At 42.8% G+C, this 19442-nt stretch overlaps 1 protein-coding gene and 1 non-coding gene across 8 annotated transcripts in view; both read left to right on the plus strand.

The window, feature by feature from the left end:
• Window positions 1–6507, plus strand: part of NAV2 (neuron navigator 2) — a 355390-nt gene extending 348883 nt beyond the window's left edge. For all 7 annotated transcript variants that reach the window (XM_007658581.3, XM_001505596.5, XM_029059807.2 and 4 more), the window contains 2 exons: window positions 1492–1695; window positions 2670–6507. In XM_007658581.3, coding sequence (XP_007656771.1) covers window positions 1492–1695; window positions 2670–2795 — 330 coding nt within the window. In that variant the 3' untranslated portion in view covers window positions 2796–6507. The remainder of the gene's footprint in view (window positions 1–1491; window positions 1696–2669) is intronic.
• Window positions 6508–17874: 11367 nt separating this feature from the next.
• On the plus strand, window positions 17875–18012 carry LOC114810491. The gene has a single exon (XR_003758190.1). It is a non-coding gene; the product is annotated as a small nucleolar RNA SNORA7 (small nucleolar RNA).
• Window positions 18013–19442: the final 1430 nt, after the last annotated feature.

Below are 19442 nucleotides of genomic sequence, written 5' to 3' on the forward strand. Positions count from 1 at the left end.
AAGTTAAGAGACTTAGCCAAAATCCCATAGTGGACAAGTGGCAGAGCCAGGATTAGAACTCAGGTCCTTTTTTGGCTCCCAGGCCCATGCTCTATCCACCAGGCTATGCTCGAGATGAAGAGAAACAGTGTTGTCTAGTGGAAAGCTCCCAGGCCTGGCTGTCCGGGTACCTGAGTTCTAATCCTGCTATACCACTTGTCTTCTGTGTGACCTTGGCAAAGTCACCTAACTACTCTATGCCTCAGTTTTCTGATCTGTAAAATGGGAATTCAATACCTGTTATTCCTCCTCCTCTCCTTAGACTGTGAGCCTCATGTAGGACAAGGATTATATTTGATCTCACTGAATTGTATCTACTCCAGGACATGGTACAGTCCAGTAAGGACATGACACCCAGTAAGCACTTAACAACTACTACAGTTATTAATATCATTTGATCGAATTATTTAGTAGTAGTAGTGGTGACTTACAAAATATGAAGGGCAAAGTGGTTCCTGCCACTGATGAGGCTTCAGGCCAGGTGAGAAAGCAAGGGGGTGGGGGCTTTGAGGGGATGAGGAAGAAGGGGAAGGAAGAGAAGAAAAGAAAGGGCATCAAGAAGAAGAGGGAAGGAAGGGAACAGGAGAGGGGAGGGAGACTGTTGAAGGAAAAGGTAGAGAGGAGGAAAGGAAGAAGAAACAAGAAGTTCTCTCTTGTGATATCTAGTTGTGACTGAGCACCAGGACCAGGTAGAGGTAGAGGCTGGACCTGAGCGTCTCCCCTCAGAAGCCCCGGGAGGAGGAGCAATCTGTCTTCGTGCCTCACCCAACTTGACCCATTCTAGCATTCTGGACCATCAGACTGAGCGGGATGGGGGTTGCAGCTTTATAGGGGGATGCACAGGGCCTCACAGGTAACCTGGCACTGCTGTAAGTCGCTCGGTTTTGGGGCTGGTGGCAGCTATGGCTATAACAGACAGACCTGGCCCTGGGACTATGCACTTACAGGGTGTCCAATCTACTTCGATTAAGCCCTCTTTTCCTCTCCTCCCTCTCCCTTTAGCGTCATCTATGCACCTGGATCTTTACCCTCTGGGCATTCGATATTGACCCCATGGTCAACCCCACAGAAATTATGTATATATCCATAAATTATTTTATTAGTATCTGTCTCCCTCTCTAGAGTATAAGCTCGCTCTGGGCAGAGAACATATCCACCACCTCTGCTGTACTCTCCCAAGCATTTAGTACTGTGTACAGAAAATAAATACCATTGATTGAATTTATACCCACCCCACCATTAACTACAATGCTGTACCCATAGTAAGCGCTTCACAAATTTATTAGTATTACTATTATTATTATTATCATTATTAAATGTTTGAAGTGGGTAGAAGGAAATATTTGGGAGAGGATGGGATTGTGCCCAGGTGCGGGAGACTTTAAGAAAGAGACACCTGTCAATTACACACCAGAACATAAATTGTCATTGATCTCATCATTTTGTTTCCAGTTGTATGGGCGGCGAGCTCCGTGGGAAGACCCAGCTAAGTGGGTAATGGACACCTATCCATGGGCAGCCTCTCCCCAACAGCATGAGTGGCCCCCCCTGCTCCAGCTGAGGCCCGAGGATGTGGGCTTTGATGGATACTCCATGCCCCGGGAGGGGTCAACCAGTAAGCAGATCCCCCCGAGCGATGCCGAAGGAGATCCTCTGGTGAGTCCCCATTTGCCCCAGGCAAGGAGGAGGTCCTGCATCTGAGGACCTGGTGGGTTCTTTGGATAAGGCCCAAACTTGATGGTCCACAACGCCTATGTCTGCAGTCTGCTTTGCATGGCGTGGCATTGCCCTTCCCTGGTCTGAGAAGCTAGCCCCAGCCTCCTAGTGCCCTTAGAGCGAGACCTGGAAGGCGCTTTCCAACCTGGAGCAGTCCTGCTCCAAAGGATCTTGTGAAAGCAACCAACCTCTAAGGCTGTTCCTGGCCTTCAGGTCCACCCAAAGGTAGATCACAGGCCCAATCCAAGTCCAGGATCAGAATATCACCCCAGACCAGAAGGAAGAATCAAAATCCGTCACTCAGTCCTACTGTCTCTCACACTTCTCTGTCCTGAGCCCACCTGAGTCTAACTACTTTGCTAGGCCAGAGTCAGGATTTTCGAAGTTGGTGAAGTGCCAGAGACGTAGCCCTGGGTTTTAAGACTGTAATAGCAGGTCTGGAATTCTTTGTCCTGACTGACTACTTCTTATCCTTGAAAGTCCCTCCAACTACAATTTTGAGATACTTTAGACATCCAGGATAGCCCATTATCCTGATCAGTATGGTTTCATATAGCCTGGTGAGTCACAGTAGTAGTAATGATATTTATTAAATATTTACTGGGTCCAGAGCACTGTACTAACTCTAGGAAAGAATACCCAAGTGCCCTAGTAAATTGATCTAGGAATCAGGAGAACCTAGAGCACAGTCTCAGTGTAGGGTGCTGGGTGATGATGGGTGAGGCACTTAATCTGTCTATGCTTCAGATTCCTTTGTGTAAACTGAGGTTTCCACTCCCTTTCTCCTCTCAGAAGGATGAGTTAGGTGACCAGGAAGCATTTTGAGCCACTTTGAGATGAATAGATGCCCATTGTTGGGAGAACTTCCCTCCATGGATGTGTGCCAGGTTCTAACCCTGTCTGGTACTCCTCAGATGAACATGCTGATGAGACTGCAGGAAGCCGCCAACTACTCGAGCCCACAGAGCTATGACAGCGACTCCAACAGTAACAGCCATCATGATGACATCCTGGACTCTTCCCTGGAGTCCACCTTGTGATCCTGCAGGGATCAAACTCCAAGCCTCGCTACCAAGATTCCCCTCCCCGTCCCCCCGAGTCATCGTAACACCATCAGATTCCCCCAATTGATCCTGAAGATAACTTCCTACTGAGCCAGCATCTGCCTCAGTATTAGTGCTGCAAGAACAACCAGAGACTTTACTTTAGTCAGCCTTGACCGTGGGTGCAGGCATCCAAGCCAGTCAACCTTGTGACTGTTTTCTTTCTACAGCAATGAGAACTGCACTATACTGATTTTTCATTTTTATGTTGTGTTCCCGAGCTCTCATGCCTAAGACACTGAAGATATTTTCAACACAGGATCACCACCACCTCATCATCATCATCATCATCATCACCATCTAAGAAGGGGGTGTGTGGGGTGGGGATTCGGAACTCTGAAATCCATTCTGCCATGGATGGCCCAGCAACTGACAGGGCAGATGGGGGAAGGGAGAGATTGTCTGCTATGCTCTCTACCACACATAAAACCAACACCACTAAGGAACCTCAGCTCCAAGTCATTGTGGTGCTATACATAGCTCTTGGCCTGAAAAATAACATTCAGTAAAAGCCCAAATGGGAAGACAGGGAAACATTTTAAAATGTAATGCAGTCAATTCTGCCATAACGCATGTTTTCATTGAGCACTTTCTGATAGAATGCTGTTGAGGAACTAAGGAATGGTCTTTCGACAGCACACATCTGTCTGGCTAGAACACGATGTGATGTTAGAAGAAATGGCTGTGTGCGTGCCTGAGTGGTATGCTCAAGTTGTTAGCTCCCCAACATGATTTCTTCTTAATGTGAGGTTCTTCAAGGGTGCAACGCCTGGGTTATTGGAGGACTGGCTGTGCTTTTTTTTTTCAAAATGGTGCTCTCTCTGTCTGACTGTAAACCTCGGCTTTTCAGGCTCAAATTCCACCACACAGTTTTTAACTATTCAGTGAGTGTGTGTACACACAAACACACACTCTCTCTCTCTCTTTCTCTCTCAAGCTGTCCGTTAGTTTGAAGTGATTCTGCTGACAGTGAGATGGTGTCCGTGAGTATTTGTCACTGAGAGAAAATCTCTTGCTTACTAACACAATGTGTCCAAGAAACAAAGATGGACATCTTTTCTGGACTCTCATCACATGGGGTGACATTACTCTGATACAAAATATTTAAGGACACTGTTATCACTCCCTCATCAAGGGATTACACATATACATAGTACTGTGTATGTGTGTGCGTGTGCATGTGTGTGTACGCATGCGCAGCTGTAAGTGAATCAGGGTTTTTTTCTGCAAGTACTGCAGAGTGAAATGCATTATACAGTTTTTAATAAACCAAGTACCCCTGTTCGGCGGGTACATTAATTCCCTCCTTAGAACTGGCATTGATTTCTAAGTCCCTGTCTCACCCTCCAAACCAAGTTCAAAATGAGCTTTGGCGGGCAGTGGGAGCTGGTGCCACTGCAGTCCATCAATGTAGTTGGTCCCAAGTGACTCTTTGTTTTGTTTTAACAGCACAACACGCCGGTCTTATTCAGGTCGAACAAGGGAATATATTGGCTGTTCCAAAGCAGCAGAGGTCCCTCCCTTTAGACATGGGTGCGATGTGAACTGAATTTCCCATTTTTCCTCCTCTCCCTCCCCCTTCATTCTTTTTGAAACGCACATCCCCGACAGAGGTCAGTGTATAGGCTTGTGCTGCCGTGGTGAGAGAAAACACCTCCCAGAAAAATTGCACTTTCCTTTCCTTAGGAACCAATACATAACAACTCAGTGACTCCTAGTTGTCCCTTCCAAAATGACCGGCCTCTGCCTGTACAAGCCTTGCCTGGTCTTTTCCGGTGCTGAACTTGAAAGCGATGCCTTACTTGTTTGTACTAATTGTGTTCATTACATTAGTGCTGTATGTTCCGTGGTCTTATTTCAGAAAAAAAAACACACAATAAAAATAGGGCTAAAAAAACCAACATCTCTTATTACTGGGAGAACACAAGCTGCTGTAAATAGTCTTTGTCTGAGAAGCTGGGGTTTTAGCTGCATGGCTCCGAAGAAGGAAAGTGAGATTCGATTTCAGATTCAGAGCAGATCAAAACAAAGAACTTTACCGAACAGCTGTCTGTGTCATGCAGGAAAAAGAAAATTTTTCTAGGATACTGAATACCTTTTATAAGCCCAGGTTGCTTTTTCTACAACATACTGAGATAAAACATTTTAAAGAGCTGGTTAATCTTCAAGTTGCTTATTAGTGCTTTTTCAGCATTCTTAACATACCAGATCTGTGTGTTCTCACTGTTTATCATCAAGGTTGCTTTTATTCCATCTCTTGGGTTTCTAGTTTATGCGGCGTGACTGTTGAGCTTTGCCTTTTTTTTTTTTTTTATCCCACTTAAGTTTGACCTGAAAATGCCCTCTGGCAACTTTTAATGGCTCATGTCTCTTTCTTTTTAAGTATTTTTCCCATCAGTGGGTGGCACCCCTTTCACCTCTGTGACCTGCTTTAATCTCCGTAAACTCAGCTTCTGTCCCAGGGTAAGAAGAGGCACCCAGCTTGGCCTTCACCGTCCTACCCTCAGGGCCCTCAAATCCGTGTCCGACAATGGTCAGATATGGGGTTCACCCATTCTGCTTCCCAGCCATGATCTTACCTTTTTCAACTGTGAATCCTGGGGGGGAGCGTCCACCCGCTGTCCTCTCATTACGGATAACTGTCTCATCCATCTGGTCAGTGGGCCCCACCAACACTTTTGTTTTAAAGCCACCCATCCCCTCAACTCCCATTTCCTGAGACTGGTCTCAGAAAGCACTCTCTGTGTGTATTTCTTTCTGTTTGCAGGAGTTTGGGTGATGGTAAGACAAAGCGATCTAAGTCGACTAGTCCTTGTAATAGACTCAAACTCAGTGTCCTTTCAAAAGCTTCGGGAAGCAGGGTGGCCTGTGTGCCCATTCCTTACTTTTCTCACATTTCCTGTATATGTAAGACACCTGAAAAAGTGACTTTGTACTCATTTAGGGCTCTGTCCAAAATGCTTCCATTGCCTTTTTCTACAAAGTAGGCTCATTTTGAAATGTACAAGATTCTATGCAACATTCATGTTGAGTTCTAATTGGAAGCCAAAAGTTTTCTTTCCAGACTGCCAAGAATTGTACAGGCCATAAATGAGATGGGGATACATTTTTAGTTGGGGTGGGAAATGGGGGCAGGGAAGAGGGTTGCTAGTCCTCTGGTGTACATTGGGGAAATTTTTTATTTCATGGTTGATGCTTAAACTTCAATATTCTGTGTATTGAATTTTGTTGGCTGTGGCGATTCTTAATTCCAAAAAAAAAAAAAACAAAAAAAACCCATTGTGGATATTAAATGGAAGGTTTGCTGTTTTGATCTAGTTGTTTCCAGTGGAACAGTTTCTGAAATATGTTCTATAAGATGTACATTTTTTCATTGTAACATAGAAATTGTAAATAATTGATTAAAGTGCTGCATTTTGATGAATTTTTTCTAGCCATTTTTAAAGAGAAAACTAGGAATTGAGTATTTTGTGTATGGTATGACATTTCCATCTTCCTCCCTCCCTATTTAATTTTCATTTGTCACTAGGATTTGGATTTGCCAATGGTCGATCGGAAATCATGCCCTGTGTCACGGAGAATAAAGCTGATGATTGTACCAGTCTTAAATTATTCATGATTCAATAAAATTGATGCTTATTTATTCAGATTTGAGGTTTACTCTCCTTTTCTACTCAATCACTTCTATGAGGGCTGAGGTCCACCCAAGATAGACATACACAGCTGGTGCAGGACACAAGAGAGAATATAAAGGAAGCTACTGATTCTTCAAGCTAGCTCTGGTAGCACAACCCTATCACTGTTCTTTATATTACTCCTCTGGTTTCAATCAGTCAATCACTGGTATTTATTGGGTACTTACTGCATGAAATGCACCAAACTAAGTGCTTGGGAGAGTACAATACAACGGAGTTGGCAGCCGTATTCCTTCCTCACAATAAGCTTACAGTCTAGGTTTTATTTTATTTCTTTTTTTCTTCTTTTATTTCTTGCCTTTTGTAAAAGGGTTCAGAACACTGAAAGGAGGCCTAATAAGCAGAATAGTATAACTCTGGAATATTTAGGCTTTGAAAAAGTGTTTCTCCAATTACCGTTTTACTGGTTTCACAATGCTATGATGTATAGAGAATTTGGGGGATTCTTGAGGTCAAAAAGAGGGCACTGAGCATACCAGCATAGCGAATTAAATGCAGTGAACAATGATTTCAAGTATAAATTTGTTCTGCCACCTGTCCCTACACCTCCCTTTGTTTTTCTTCAGATACCGAAGTCGCTCAGTTTCCTTTGTCATGAAAAGACTCGGCATAGATGGTAGGATCCTCAAAGTAAGAGTCTGTGCATTCTACTCTACTGTATGTCAATAATAACAATAATAATAGTGGCATTAGTTAAGTACTTATTATGTGCCAGGCAGTGTTCTAAGCGCTGGAGTGGATACAAGCAAATTAGGTTGGACACTTTCCCTGGCCTACATTAGGCTCACAGTCTTAATTCCCCATTTTACAGCTGAGGTAACCGAGACACAGAGAAGTTAAGTGGCTTGCCTCAAGGTCACACCACAGGCAAATGGCAGAGCCGGAATTAGAACCCATGTCCTTCTAACTCCCAGGCCTGTGCTCTATCCACTAGGCCACTTTGCTTCTCTCTTCTCCAGTGGCCTACTACATTGTTCAGCTCATAGTAGGTGCTCAAGGAAACATTGATGCTCAATAACTTAGTCGTGCTAACACCTGCCATGTTAAAAATTGCAACTGTATCTTTAAATGATGTTGAATGATTGGCTGTCCTCTTTTTGTTCTTGAAAAATGCATGGTTAAGAAAACATTGTGCAGTTGAGCTTCCCTATCTGACCTGACATTTCATGAAAAACCTAACTTCTTATGGTATCTTCACAGCATTAGTCTCATCAGCCACAAATAAAAATGCCAGATGTGAATCACTAGTTAACCAATCAATGATATTTACTGAGCACTTAGTGTGTGCAGAGCACTATACTAAGCACTAGGAGAGTACAGTATAACAGAATTGGTAGACATGCTACCCTCCCACAAGGAGCTTACAGTCTAGAAGACTTCAACCTTTCTTGGTTCATGCCACTGGGTACTCCAAAGACCTTGTTCAGTCTAGATAGCTTTCCAAGATACCAATATCCTGGCTTTGATTTTGAGATAATGTATGAGATGACAGCCTAAGACAAGACAATAATCCTTTTTCTCAGGCTGATCAGCATTGGAAAACACAAATGTATTGGAATGTTGCAGACTGGGTTTGGGTCAGTACTTTCATCATCTCCTATAGGCCTGGGGTTGAGCCTACATCTAACTCTCCTTGGAATCAGTGGGGAGCAGCGAAGAACAGAGTCGCTTAAAAGAAAGACCACAGGCCTGGGAACCAGCAGACCTGACTTCTAATCTTGTCTCCACTACTTGCTTGCTGTGTAACCTTAGGCCAGTGTTTCTCTGTGCCTCAGTTTCCTCATCGGTAAAATGGAGATTCAATACCTGTTCTCTCTCCTACTTAAACTGTGAGCCTCAAGTGGGACAAGAACTGTGTCCAACCTGATGAACTTGTATCTATCCCAACACCGGGAAGAGAGCTTGATGCATAATAGTAAAGGCTTAATGAATACCACCATTATTATTATAATGAGTCCTTAACAAATACAATAATAATAATCAGATGTGGCTCAAGTTTAGGAGCCCATCCGTGGTCTCAATACCATAAGGGTACCATCATCATAATCTGAGCCTTCAAAGCAGAAAGCGCCACAGAAAGCTGTCCAGGATGTAACTGGGCCTCCCCATCCCTTTGAGTAAGAAAGATATTAAGAGGGAGCCAAGATGGTGTGTCTGTGCCTCAAGGGATGGCAGGGAGGGTTCCATCTACTGCCAAGGTCTTCAGCTTACCAACCAGCCACCCATCTACAGCAAGCCGCCAGTGGTGTGCAGAGGGTAGGTCAGCCAATCAAGGCAGGGGAAGAGAATAGCCTCGGTCTCCCCTGTCTCGCCGCCAACCCCTGGCCCACATCCTGCCTCTGGCCTGAAATGCCCTCCGTCCTCAAAAATGACAGACAATTGCCTCTCCCTCCACCCTGCCCTACAAAGCCTTATTGAAGGCACATCTCCAAGAGGCCTTCCCAGTCTAGGCCACCCTTTCCTTTCTCCCATTCCTTCTGCATTGCCCTGACTTGCTTTCTTTTGTTTTTCCCCACTTCCAGCCCCACAGCACTTACATATTTATCTGTAATTTATTTATTTGTATTGTCTGTCTCCCCCCTTTAGATTGCAAGCTTGTTATAGGCAGGGAATGTGTCTGTTTATTGTGGTATTACACTTTCCCAAGTGCTTAATACACTGCTCTGCACACAGTAAGGACTCAATAAATATGATTGATTGAATGAATGAATGAATGAATGAATGAATGAATGAATGAATGAATGCTCCTCTGTTCACCAACCTGTACAAGGATGAAGAGCAACTCTGGGGCTGGTGACTGCAATCCCTGATGCTGGCACAGGGGCCTCAAGTGCTGGACAGAAGCCACTGGGACAGGAGTCAAATCCAACCACCGTGCCAATCATCATGAACACTTACTGCCCATCCCCAGCCACTCGAGGTCCAGGAGCATTGGAGTAAAGGCAAGGCTGAAGGAGCGATGGAAGAGAAAGAAAATGACAACTAGATGTAAGTTCGGTTCTCTCTCGCCCTCCACTATGTTTTCCACAAAGGACAAGTGTATTGGAATCTTTCTGTACCCCATTTTCTTCTCTCTCCTTTTGATAAGCACCAATCTTACCCCATTCTCCGCTCCCCTCCTCACTCACTTCTCCCGCTGGTGTCAGTGCGATCAGAGGTTGGTGCATATTGCTGGGTTACAACTTGGGCATTATAGTAAGCAGCACTCTCTGCCCACCAGATGGCAGAAAAGTCCAAACTATAGAATGATGGACTCAGGAAAGAGGGGTGAGTTTCCATCCTAAGACTTGAACAATTTCTGCCCAACCAAATGGCTTGTAGTGCAAGTGCTTCATGCCACCGACCTCACAACTTTCATCCCTACCAGTCCCATTAGAGCTGGATAGTGTAACAAGTGAATAGGCTGTCAAGGGTGCAGCATTTTGCAAACCACCTGAACTGTCTGTACTCACACATCCAAATAAAGGCTAGGATCGGGGTGAATGATTCCCAAAGAAGTGTTTTCCACTGGACCAAGAGGAGGGTTTACAACCAGCTCCCTGTCTTGATAGAACCTTACTGAGATTTGGACTCTATAAAGCTGAAAGATTTTTAGGAGAGATATGGATGTGCACTGCAGGATAAAATACCCAAAGGATTTCTGGGTAATAACATAAGAAAGCTTGGGATTCAATTCCAAGCGCTTAGTACAGTGCTCTGCACATAGTAAGGGCTCAATAAATACTACTGAATGGATGAATATTTATTCTGAATTGACCATTAGGATGGGCTAGGCAAACTTGATGTCAGATTGAAAAGATGTCACAAAAGTTTCAAATTCAAAATAAAAAAATACTGTGGATATAACTACTGGATGAAGCCAGAAAGGAAGAATAAATTCCTAGCCTGTAAACTATCTGTGGGCAGGGAATGTCTCTGTCTTGTTTTTGTGTTGTATTCTCCCATGCACTTAGTACAATGCCCTTCACACAGTAAGTGTTCAATAAATATAATTGATTGATTGATTAAGCAGAGAAACAGTGTGGCCTAGTGGAAGTCAGAGGACCAGCGTTCTAATTCTGACTCTACTACTTGCCTGTTGTGTGACCTTGGGCAAGTCACTTAACTTCTCTGTCCCTCAGTTTTCTCATCGGTAGAATGGGGATTAAATCCTATTCCCTCCTATTCAAGACTGTGAGCCCCATGTGTGTTAGGGACAGTGTCCAACCTGATTACCTTGTATCTACCCCAGCGCTTAATACAGTACTTGGCATAAAGTAAGCACTTAACAAATACCATTATTAGAGTCTCAACAGCATTGAATGGAAATGTGTCCAAGGCACCTTCTTGGAAGAAATAACTATTTCTTGGGAAAAGGCCTATTTTATCTCTGCTAGTTTCCAAAGACATTGTTTATCTATATTTTGCTCTAACCAGCAGTCTCTAGAGAACAGATTCCCATCCAGAGTTCTGAAATCAATCCTCTGCCTGTTTTCTCCCTTCTGTTCTCATATACAGAGGCCTGTGAAAGTCTTCCTTAAGCTTGTCCTCATTCCTCTCTCTACCAGAAAGGAGATTTACCACATTTTCCATGTTATCTTATCAGTGTCTCCTGGATCTCTCTTCCTGGGGTTCCATCTCACTTAATTTCAGTCACATTTGGTGACCACAAGCATGCTCTGCTGCCTTCCGTAGGCTGTGGGGAAAAGTTATAATTAATGGGACACGAAGACCAAGCAAATCATGTGCTGTGCCTGCAAGGCCCTGGAGTATTCATGAGACTTGTGTCTTAAATTTCTTGTTTTACACCTACTCTTTAAGGAGCTGTGAAGAGTTCTCTGCTACCTTAATCAATCCAAGGGAATGTAAGCTCCTTGGAAAGCTTTTATGACATCCATTAGGTTTTTGTTATATCCAGGACTTATCCTGTGCTGTGTTGGATGGGGATCATGCCTAGGATTTTGGTGAAAACCTTGTATCTGAGTCCCAGCCTCTTCATGGAAAACAACTTTATGGAAAGCCTTGATGCTGTAGGGAGGACACTGGGACTTCTGGAGAGAGAGCACTGGAGTCCTGGTAGAGAAAGCACTGGGAATTTTAAAAAGAACTGGGGTCTTTGTAGAGACAGCACTGGGGATTTGAAGAGAGAGCCCTGGAATCTTAGTAGGGAGAGCACTGGGAATTTTGAAGAGAAAACATTGGGGCCTTTGTAGAGAGAGAATTAGAATCTTTATGGAGAATACTGGTACATTTGTGGTAAGCTCTGCAGTCTTCTTCTTTCCCCAAAGGGAGTGAGAAGATTCTTTTTCTTTCAGTTCAAGAATTCTCTGGGGAGTGGGATTGCCATCTTTTGACCCAGAAAAAATAGAGGAGATCTTGATAATTGAAGCACTGCAAAATTCAGATTTACTATATGTAAACCCCTTATTAAAGTGATAAAAAAGCATACCAAATTCCATCAGACAGTAAGCGCACCACTTAGGGGCTTGGCTGAAAAGTGATAAATACCAATGTATTTTTTGATCATTTCAGAACTGAAATCCTGGACCTCCAGAATTCACCTTGACCCCAAGCATTCAGTGTTCCTAGGAAATATGGTAAACCCATAAGCCTTATCAAGTGCTTAATACAGTGCTCTGCACATTGTAAACATTCAATAAATACTATTGAATGAATCAGTCAAATCCACAGACAAAATGCTGGTAACATGATGGGTCAAAATGTCCCCTATTTATTATCCTACCTGAGAATGAGGCAGTTTAGGAAGACACATGACCTCTTTCAGCCACCGGGTGTGGTCTAATAGGCTTCTGTTCTATAAGGCTAAAGTAGCAACTAAGTCAAGGCAATTCCTAATTCCATTTACTCCTGGGATGGAATTTACACCCTGAATCAATTGTTTTAGTTTTTTCTAATTTCCCTTTGACTTTATTACCCTTTTTAATGTTGAGGAAACACCAGTACTCTGGAGTTGTGGTGTTTGTTGTCCAAGAGTTCAACCTACTTTGTAAATAACTCGTTAAACCTTGGCATTGGGTGGGTGAAAGAAACAGGAAACATGGTAATTAGAAAAATGACTTGCACATGATTATATATATCACTTCTCAGAGTGAGCACAGTGCTATGAACTGTCAGTGACCCCGAAGAAAACCAATCAATCAACTGAGAAGCAGTGTGGCCTTCGAGAGCACAAGCCTGGAACTCAGAAGGACCTGGGTTCTAATCCCTGCTCTACCATTTGTCTGTTGTGTAACCTTAGGCAAGTCGCTTGGAATATTTTTTCAGTTGCCTCATCTGTAAAATAAGCTTAAGACTGTGAGCACCTAGTGGGATATGGACTGTGTCCAACCTAATTAGCTTTTATCTACCCCAGGGCTTAGTACAGTGCCTAGTGCGTAGTAAGCACTTATACACTATAAAAATCAACAATATGTATTGAGCATCTGCTGTGTGCAGAGTTCTGTACTAAGCACTAAGCACACAGTGAAGGACCATTTTAAACATTATAATGAAGCAGCAAACTCTTGGGAAACCACAGTAACAACAGGCTCTCTGAAGAGCTGCAGTAATGAGTGGAGGGGGGCCAAAGGACTCCAAGTAAATCAATGGCTTTCCTAGCAACTTAGAAACAAAGTGACTTTATGTCAGGCAACAAATCACTTCTTCAGGCCTGTAGGAAATCAATCATGTTCTAGGCTGATTCTGGTCATAGACCTTTTAGAAAAATGTGATGCATTTCAACCAGTCAATCAACTATTTACCTGATATCATCGGTGTGCCAAATACTGGGTTGAGTATTTGGGACAGTACCATAGGGTTGTATGATTCCTGCCCTCAAGAGCTTACAGTCTAGTAGCCGATAGACACAAAATTAATTACAGCTAGACAGAAGAAGAAAACTGTTTAATCCTAAAAGCTCTTTGCTTTAGTGATCTCAGAGTTATAGCAATTGATTCCATTCCACCTTGGGAGTGCATCTTGGAGGCTGTTTTAATGCTCTGGACACAATTCCACAGTGATGGCCAGAGGGATCACCAGGACAGAATTGCTCCACTCCTAGCCCTCTGTGGCTCATGCTAACACCCTAGTTATATATACATATGGGCACACACACACACACACACAAACATAAACATGCACACACACACTTTCTCCCTCTCACTTGCTCACTTTCCTCTTCCCAGTATTGAGGCAACTATTTTGGGATGGAAACAGAGATGTGGTGAAGGAAAGAATTTGGTTGGGAGGGAGGCTCTCAAGATAGCCTTGGGGGAATCCAGTAGTGGGCTCAGCTTCCCATGAAATTAAGTCATTCTACACTTCTCTGTTGCATTTAGGTTGATTTTATTATAGTTCCCCTAATTGGGTCATCATTTTCATCTATCCCTCTAGTCCTTCAATTACTATATCATTGGTTTATTTGTGTAAGCATGCTCCTATCCATTTTCTTATTCCTCCTACCTGTGATTTCTTTTTGTGTCTGTTTTCCCAGATAGATACAAACTTGAGGATGGGATTATGTCTCCTAAATCTATTGCACTTTCCCAAGTGCACACAGTAGTATAAACACTACTATTTTATAAATGAAATCAATAAACACTACTGACTGAACTGTAAGCTTGTTACAGAAAACATTGTTACAGTTCAGAAAACGTTCATCTTCTTCAACTAATATTTACAGATCAGACAACATTTGAATTATTTGTCTTTTTTTCCCCTGTGCTTAATAATAATAATCTCGGTATTTGTTAAGTGCTTACTTTGTGCAGAGCACTGTTCTAAGCGCTGGGGGAGATACAGGATAATCAGATTGTCCCACGTGAGGCTCAAAGTTAATCCCCATTTTACAGATGAGGTAACTGAGGCACAGAGAAGTTAAGTGACTTGCCCACAGTCACACAGCTGCCAAGTGGCAGAGCTGGGAGTCGAACTCATGACCTCTGACTCTGAAGCCCAGGCTCTTTCCACTGAGCCATGCTCAGTGCTTGGCAGAGTAAGCACTTAATAAATGCAATAGTAATACAGAAATCCGTCGGAGTACATGATACACTCCTGAGTACTAAATCATTATGAAAGTTCCAGAGAAAAAGGAAGAGATGTGATTTCTCCTCTGGAAAATCTTGGACCTCCCCTTGATTGAATCCATAGTTGACCTCTCTTTAGTTTTTTTTATTCATTCATTCAATCATTCAATCATTCAATCATATTTATTGAGTGCTTACTATGTGCAGAGCACTGTACTAAGCACTTGGAATGTACAATTCGGCAGCCGATAGAGACAATCTCTGCCCAGCAACGGACTCACAATCTAAAAGACTTGTTGAGCAGTTCTCCCTTGGGATGACCCTGGTACACAGCCCGAGGTCTCTCAGCAAATATTGGTTGCCTGACACTTTGCCACTGAAATTATCAAGAGCTGCACTGTTTCCTTGAAGATCCCTGAGAGGGAGGTGGGGTGCTTAATGAATCAGTAGTATTCATTAGAATCAGGAAAGGATAAAATGTTAGGGATAGAGGCCTATCCCCAGATTAAATCACACTGTTGGAGCTAATTCCTGTTTTGTCTCTCCCTCCTGTTGGCCATTATGTATGCAGCCTAGTCCCTGTTACCCACTGTGTAGATTTGATGGTATTTCTCTAAGGCTAATTGAGGTTAAAGAAGAGAACCTTCAAATGACCAGATACCTACTACAAAGAAATTTTGCTTTTATTGTCAGGGGAAAATATACAAAAAAGTTCTCCTTCCTACCTACAGAATATTAGAAAATGATAAATTTAATAGATAAGTTTAGATCATTTTGAGTCTATTCCATACTTTCTTATCTAGCATATTTTTAAATTGATATGAAAAATCTTTATACATTTTTACCATAGTATTTGAAATGTGATTTTCCCATTTGTGGGAATGGGGAAGGGGCATGCTTAGTTTTCCTTTGTTTCCAGAGCTAACCCTCCTACAGTAAACTTTACTTATGGGTTCAGGAATGGATGCAAAAATAAAGATGCAACATTTGAGCTTCTTCTAAGTAAATTCAGATGAAGCATTTTTTCAATAATTCTGCCTCTAGCAGCTCTGAAAAACTGTTCTCCTCATCCTGGCTATGTCAGTTTTGGAGATGGTCTTCTTCTCGCTGCACTGCTTTCAGATGAAAAGAGGACAGGCAATTTTAGTAAGTAGGCTGGAAATTTGAGTTCCGACATCATCCTCCAACTAGGCTGACTCTGAACAACTCATTCATAATTTTGACCTTCCTCAGAGGAGGAGCTGAAGGAGCTGGGATACTGACCTCTAAGTGACAGTAACATTCAGTTCCCTACAAATTATGGAAATAGGTTCTCTTTAGTGCAGAATAGTCAGTGGAGGTAATAATAATGACAGCTGTGGTATTTGTTAAGCTCCTACTATGCGAAACAGTGTGGTACATTCAAGATAATCAGGTAGGACACAATCCCTGACATAGGACTCACAGTATAAGGGGGAGGTAGAATAGGATTTTAATGCCCATTTTACAGATGGGGAAACTGAGACAAAGCCAAGGTAAGTGACTTGTTCAAGGTCACACAACAGGTAAGTGGTAGAGTCAGATTTAGAACACAGGTGTTCTAACCTGTGCTCTTTCCTCTAGCTCATGCTCCTTATTTTTCCACATCAAAAAATGGAGAGGAAGGAGAATTGGAGGGCAAACAGAAAGGTGGAGAAAGCAGAGGGGAAGATCCTGTAATGATATTTGTTACCAAGAATGAGGCTGAACAAGGGTCTGAGAAGCTGTTGAGATTGGCAAGGGGTGACCAGCTCTTTATAAAGTTTTCTCCCTCTACCTAACCTCTCTTAACCTCATGGTCTGCTTTCTTGTTACTGGCAGTTAATATTTATTGAGTGTCTACTACTACTTGTTCAACAAGAGCAGAGACAAATTTGACTTGGCTGGACTCTATGGCTGTGAGACCTGGACTCCCTATAGAGGCCACATCTGTGTCTTTGGACAGTTTTACCAGCATCAGCTGTGGGCCACACATGTTATCAAATTGACAAGATAGGGTCACACACAGTGAATTCTTAAAATTGAGTCATTCTTCTGCCTATGAAGCTGTGCTCATCTCTACCCTGGGGGAGGGGCAATTGTACTGTGATCAGCACAGGAGAATAGGCAACAATATTATCACACCATTTAGCTCTATGTTGCCAATATAATTTCTTTGACATATAACTCTGGTATTTGTTACATGACTACTATGTGCCAAGCACTGTACTAAACACTGGGATAAATGCAAGAGAATCAGGTCCCACATGTGGCTCACAATCTAAGTAGGAAGGAGAACAGGTATTGAATCCCCATTTTGCAGATAAGGGAGCTGAGGCACAGAGAACTGAAGTGACTTGCCCAAGATCACATAGCATATGTGTGGCAGATTTGGAATTAGAATCCTGGTCCTCTGACTCCCAGGCCCGTGCTCTTTCCACTAGGCAACACTGCTTCCCTGGTGCAGGTTAATACATTCCCTCCCTCTTCATAACTGACAGAACACACCTCTTCAAAGTACTACTAAAATCACATGCCTCCAGGAAGTCTTTCCTGATTAACCTCTCACCTCCCCACCCTATTCTCCCTCCCTTCTGCTTCACCTATGCATTTGTGTTCATATCTTCTTTCTCTTTGACATTCACTCCATTCCCAACCCCAGACCACTTTTATTCATTTCCTTATACTCTGTTGTTTCCCATATCTGTAATTTATTTTATTATCTGTCTGCCCTACTAGATCATAAGCTTCTGTTGGACAGGGATGATGCCTACCAACTATATGGTATCTCCCAAGGGTTTGGTACAGTGCTCTGCCCAAGGTAAGTGCTCAATAAATGTCATTCATTGATTGACTGATGACTGATCACCTCAGTTTTCTTTAGTCATAGTCAGTCTATCATCCCCAACTGATTCAGCAATTTGATCTTTCAAATTTCTTGTTGAAGATGATGATGGCCTCTCCTCCATGTTTCATATATTGAGGAAGGGCTAGTGTAAGTGTTTAAGCAGGGTTTCTAGAGCCCAGTGAGTAAACCATCAGCTCAGGTTGTTTTACCATTTTTTATGACCATGCTGGGATGATTTCCTCAATAGTTGGAACAACTGCTATGCCTTTGCAGGTTGGAAGGTTTTACATGAGTTGAAGGATGTCATTTTCACTACTTGGCACAATGTGGAAAATACTAAGGAAAATATTAAAATGTGGTCATGTCCTCAGGATTCAATTCTTATCTCTGGTGGAGCTGAAGAGATCTTCCCTCTTCAGGGGGAGGATATGTATAGGGACATGTAAAAATTTTAATAAGATGTAGAAGTTCTTCCCCTCTCAAGGTCACACCTGGAGAGTTTCCAGTACTCTACCTGTCATGACTACAGGAGGGAGAGTCAAGCAAAGGCATACCTATTCCATTCCTAGCTTGGGCAATGGCTAGTGAGTGGAAGGCAATAGGCTACAAGTCAAAACTCACCTGTGCTGGGCAGCAGGAGAATGGGAGACAGTCGAGGGCTGAGACTCTTTTACTGCACAGAAAGAGGCAATGGTGAACCACTTCTGTATTTTTACCAATAAAACTCTGTGGATACACTACCAGAACTATTGCAGATGGAAGTGGGGCTTTCTGAGAGAGATGTGTCTATGGTGTCACTATGGGTCGGACACAATTCGACAGCATAAGACAACAAGAAGCTCTTGGTTTTGTGGCAGTCCGCCTAGGCTTGGACCTGCTTTGGGATGCTCCAAGATACTGTTGGAATTGGTAATATTTTGCTGTAAGTACACTTTTTATCTCTTTGACAGCTGATTTTGGTGACTGCATTCAGTCATGTTCATTGCCTTAGAGGTTTCCAGATAAATAATAGCTAAGAGAAATGTCTATCTGAAGTTTTTACTGGGGATTGTAATTTGAATACTTGGTTAAAGCAGTCCTGTATTCATATTGCTGCAGAGCTCTTCACAGATGCCTTCACTGTCTGACAGCTTAGTTATTTTAGCGGTTTGGAGGCCACTTTTTGATATAATGATTACAGTGGATGTAATTCTTGGAGCATATGAGATAATGATCTCTCAAGGATTCTAATGCACAGTCTTCTCTGTATAGGCCCTGCTACCAGCTCTTGAGTTTAATTTATCTATTATAGTTCCTTCATCCACTGATGGCCTCCTGAGATAAACTCCATGGCTGATGATTACGGTATTTGTTAAGTGCTTGCTATGTGTCAAGCACAATTCTAAGTGCTGGAGTTAGATACAAGTTAATCTTGTCAGACACAGCCACTGACCTGTTGTCTAAATCTTTGTAGAAACTTTAGTTTTGCTTCATAGCAGTTCATCATTCTGGGGAAATAGGTTAGACTGTCAGGTCCTTGAGAGCAGGGATCATATCTACCAAGCCTATTGTACAGTACAGTACTCTGCACAAATTAAGCACTCAAAAATTATCACTGATTGGTTGATTGATATGTACTTATGATTATGGAAAAGCATTTTGGTGTGGGGGGGTAGTCGGGCAATCATATTTATTGAGTGCTTACTGTGTGTAGATCACTATGCTAAGTGTTTGGGAGAGTAATAATAATAATGTTGGTATTTGTTAAGCACTTACTATGTGCAGAGCACTGTTCTAAGTGCTGGGGTAGATACAGGGTAATCAGGTTGTCCCAGGTGAGGCTCACAGTTAATCCCCCTTTTACAGATGAGGCAACTGAGGCACAGAGAAGTTAAGTGACTTGCCCACAGTCACACAGCTGACAAGTGGCAGAGCCGGGAATCAAACCCATGACCTCTGACTCCGAAGCCCAGGCTATCTCCACTGAGCCATGCTGCTTCCAGTATACCGGACACATTCCCTGCCTACAGTGAGCTTACAGTCTAGAGAGGGAGACAGACAT

This window comes from Ornithorhynchus anatinus, chromosome 3 (genome assembly GCF_004115215.2).
Source record: "Ornithorhynchus anatinus isolate Pmale09 chromosome 3, mOrnAna1.pri.v4, whole genome shotgun sequence".
NCBI classification, from domain to species: Eukaryota; Metazoa; Chordata; class Mammalia; order Monotremata; family Ornithorhynchidae; genus Ornithorhynchus; species Ornithorhynchus anatinus.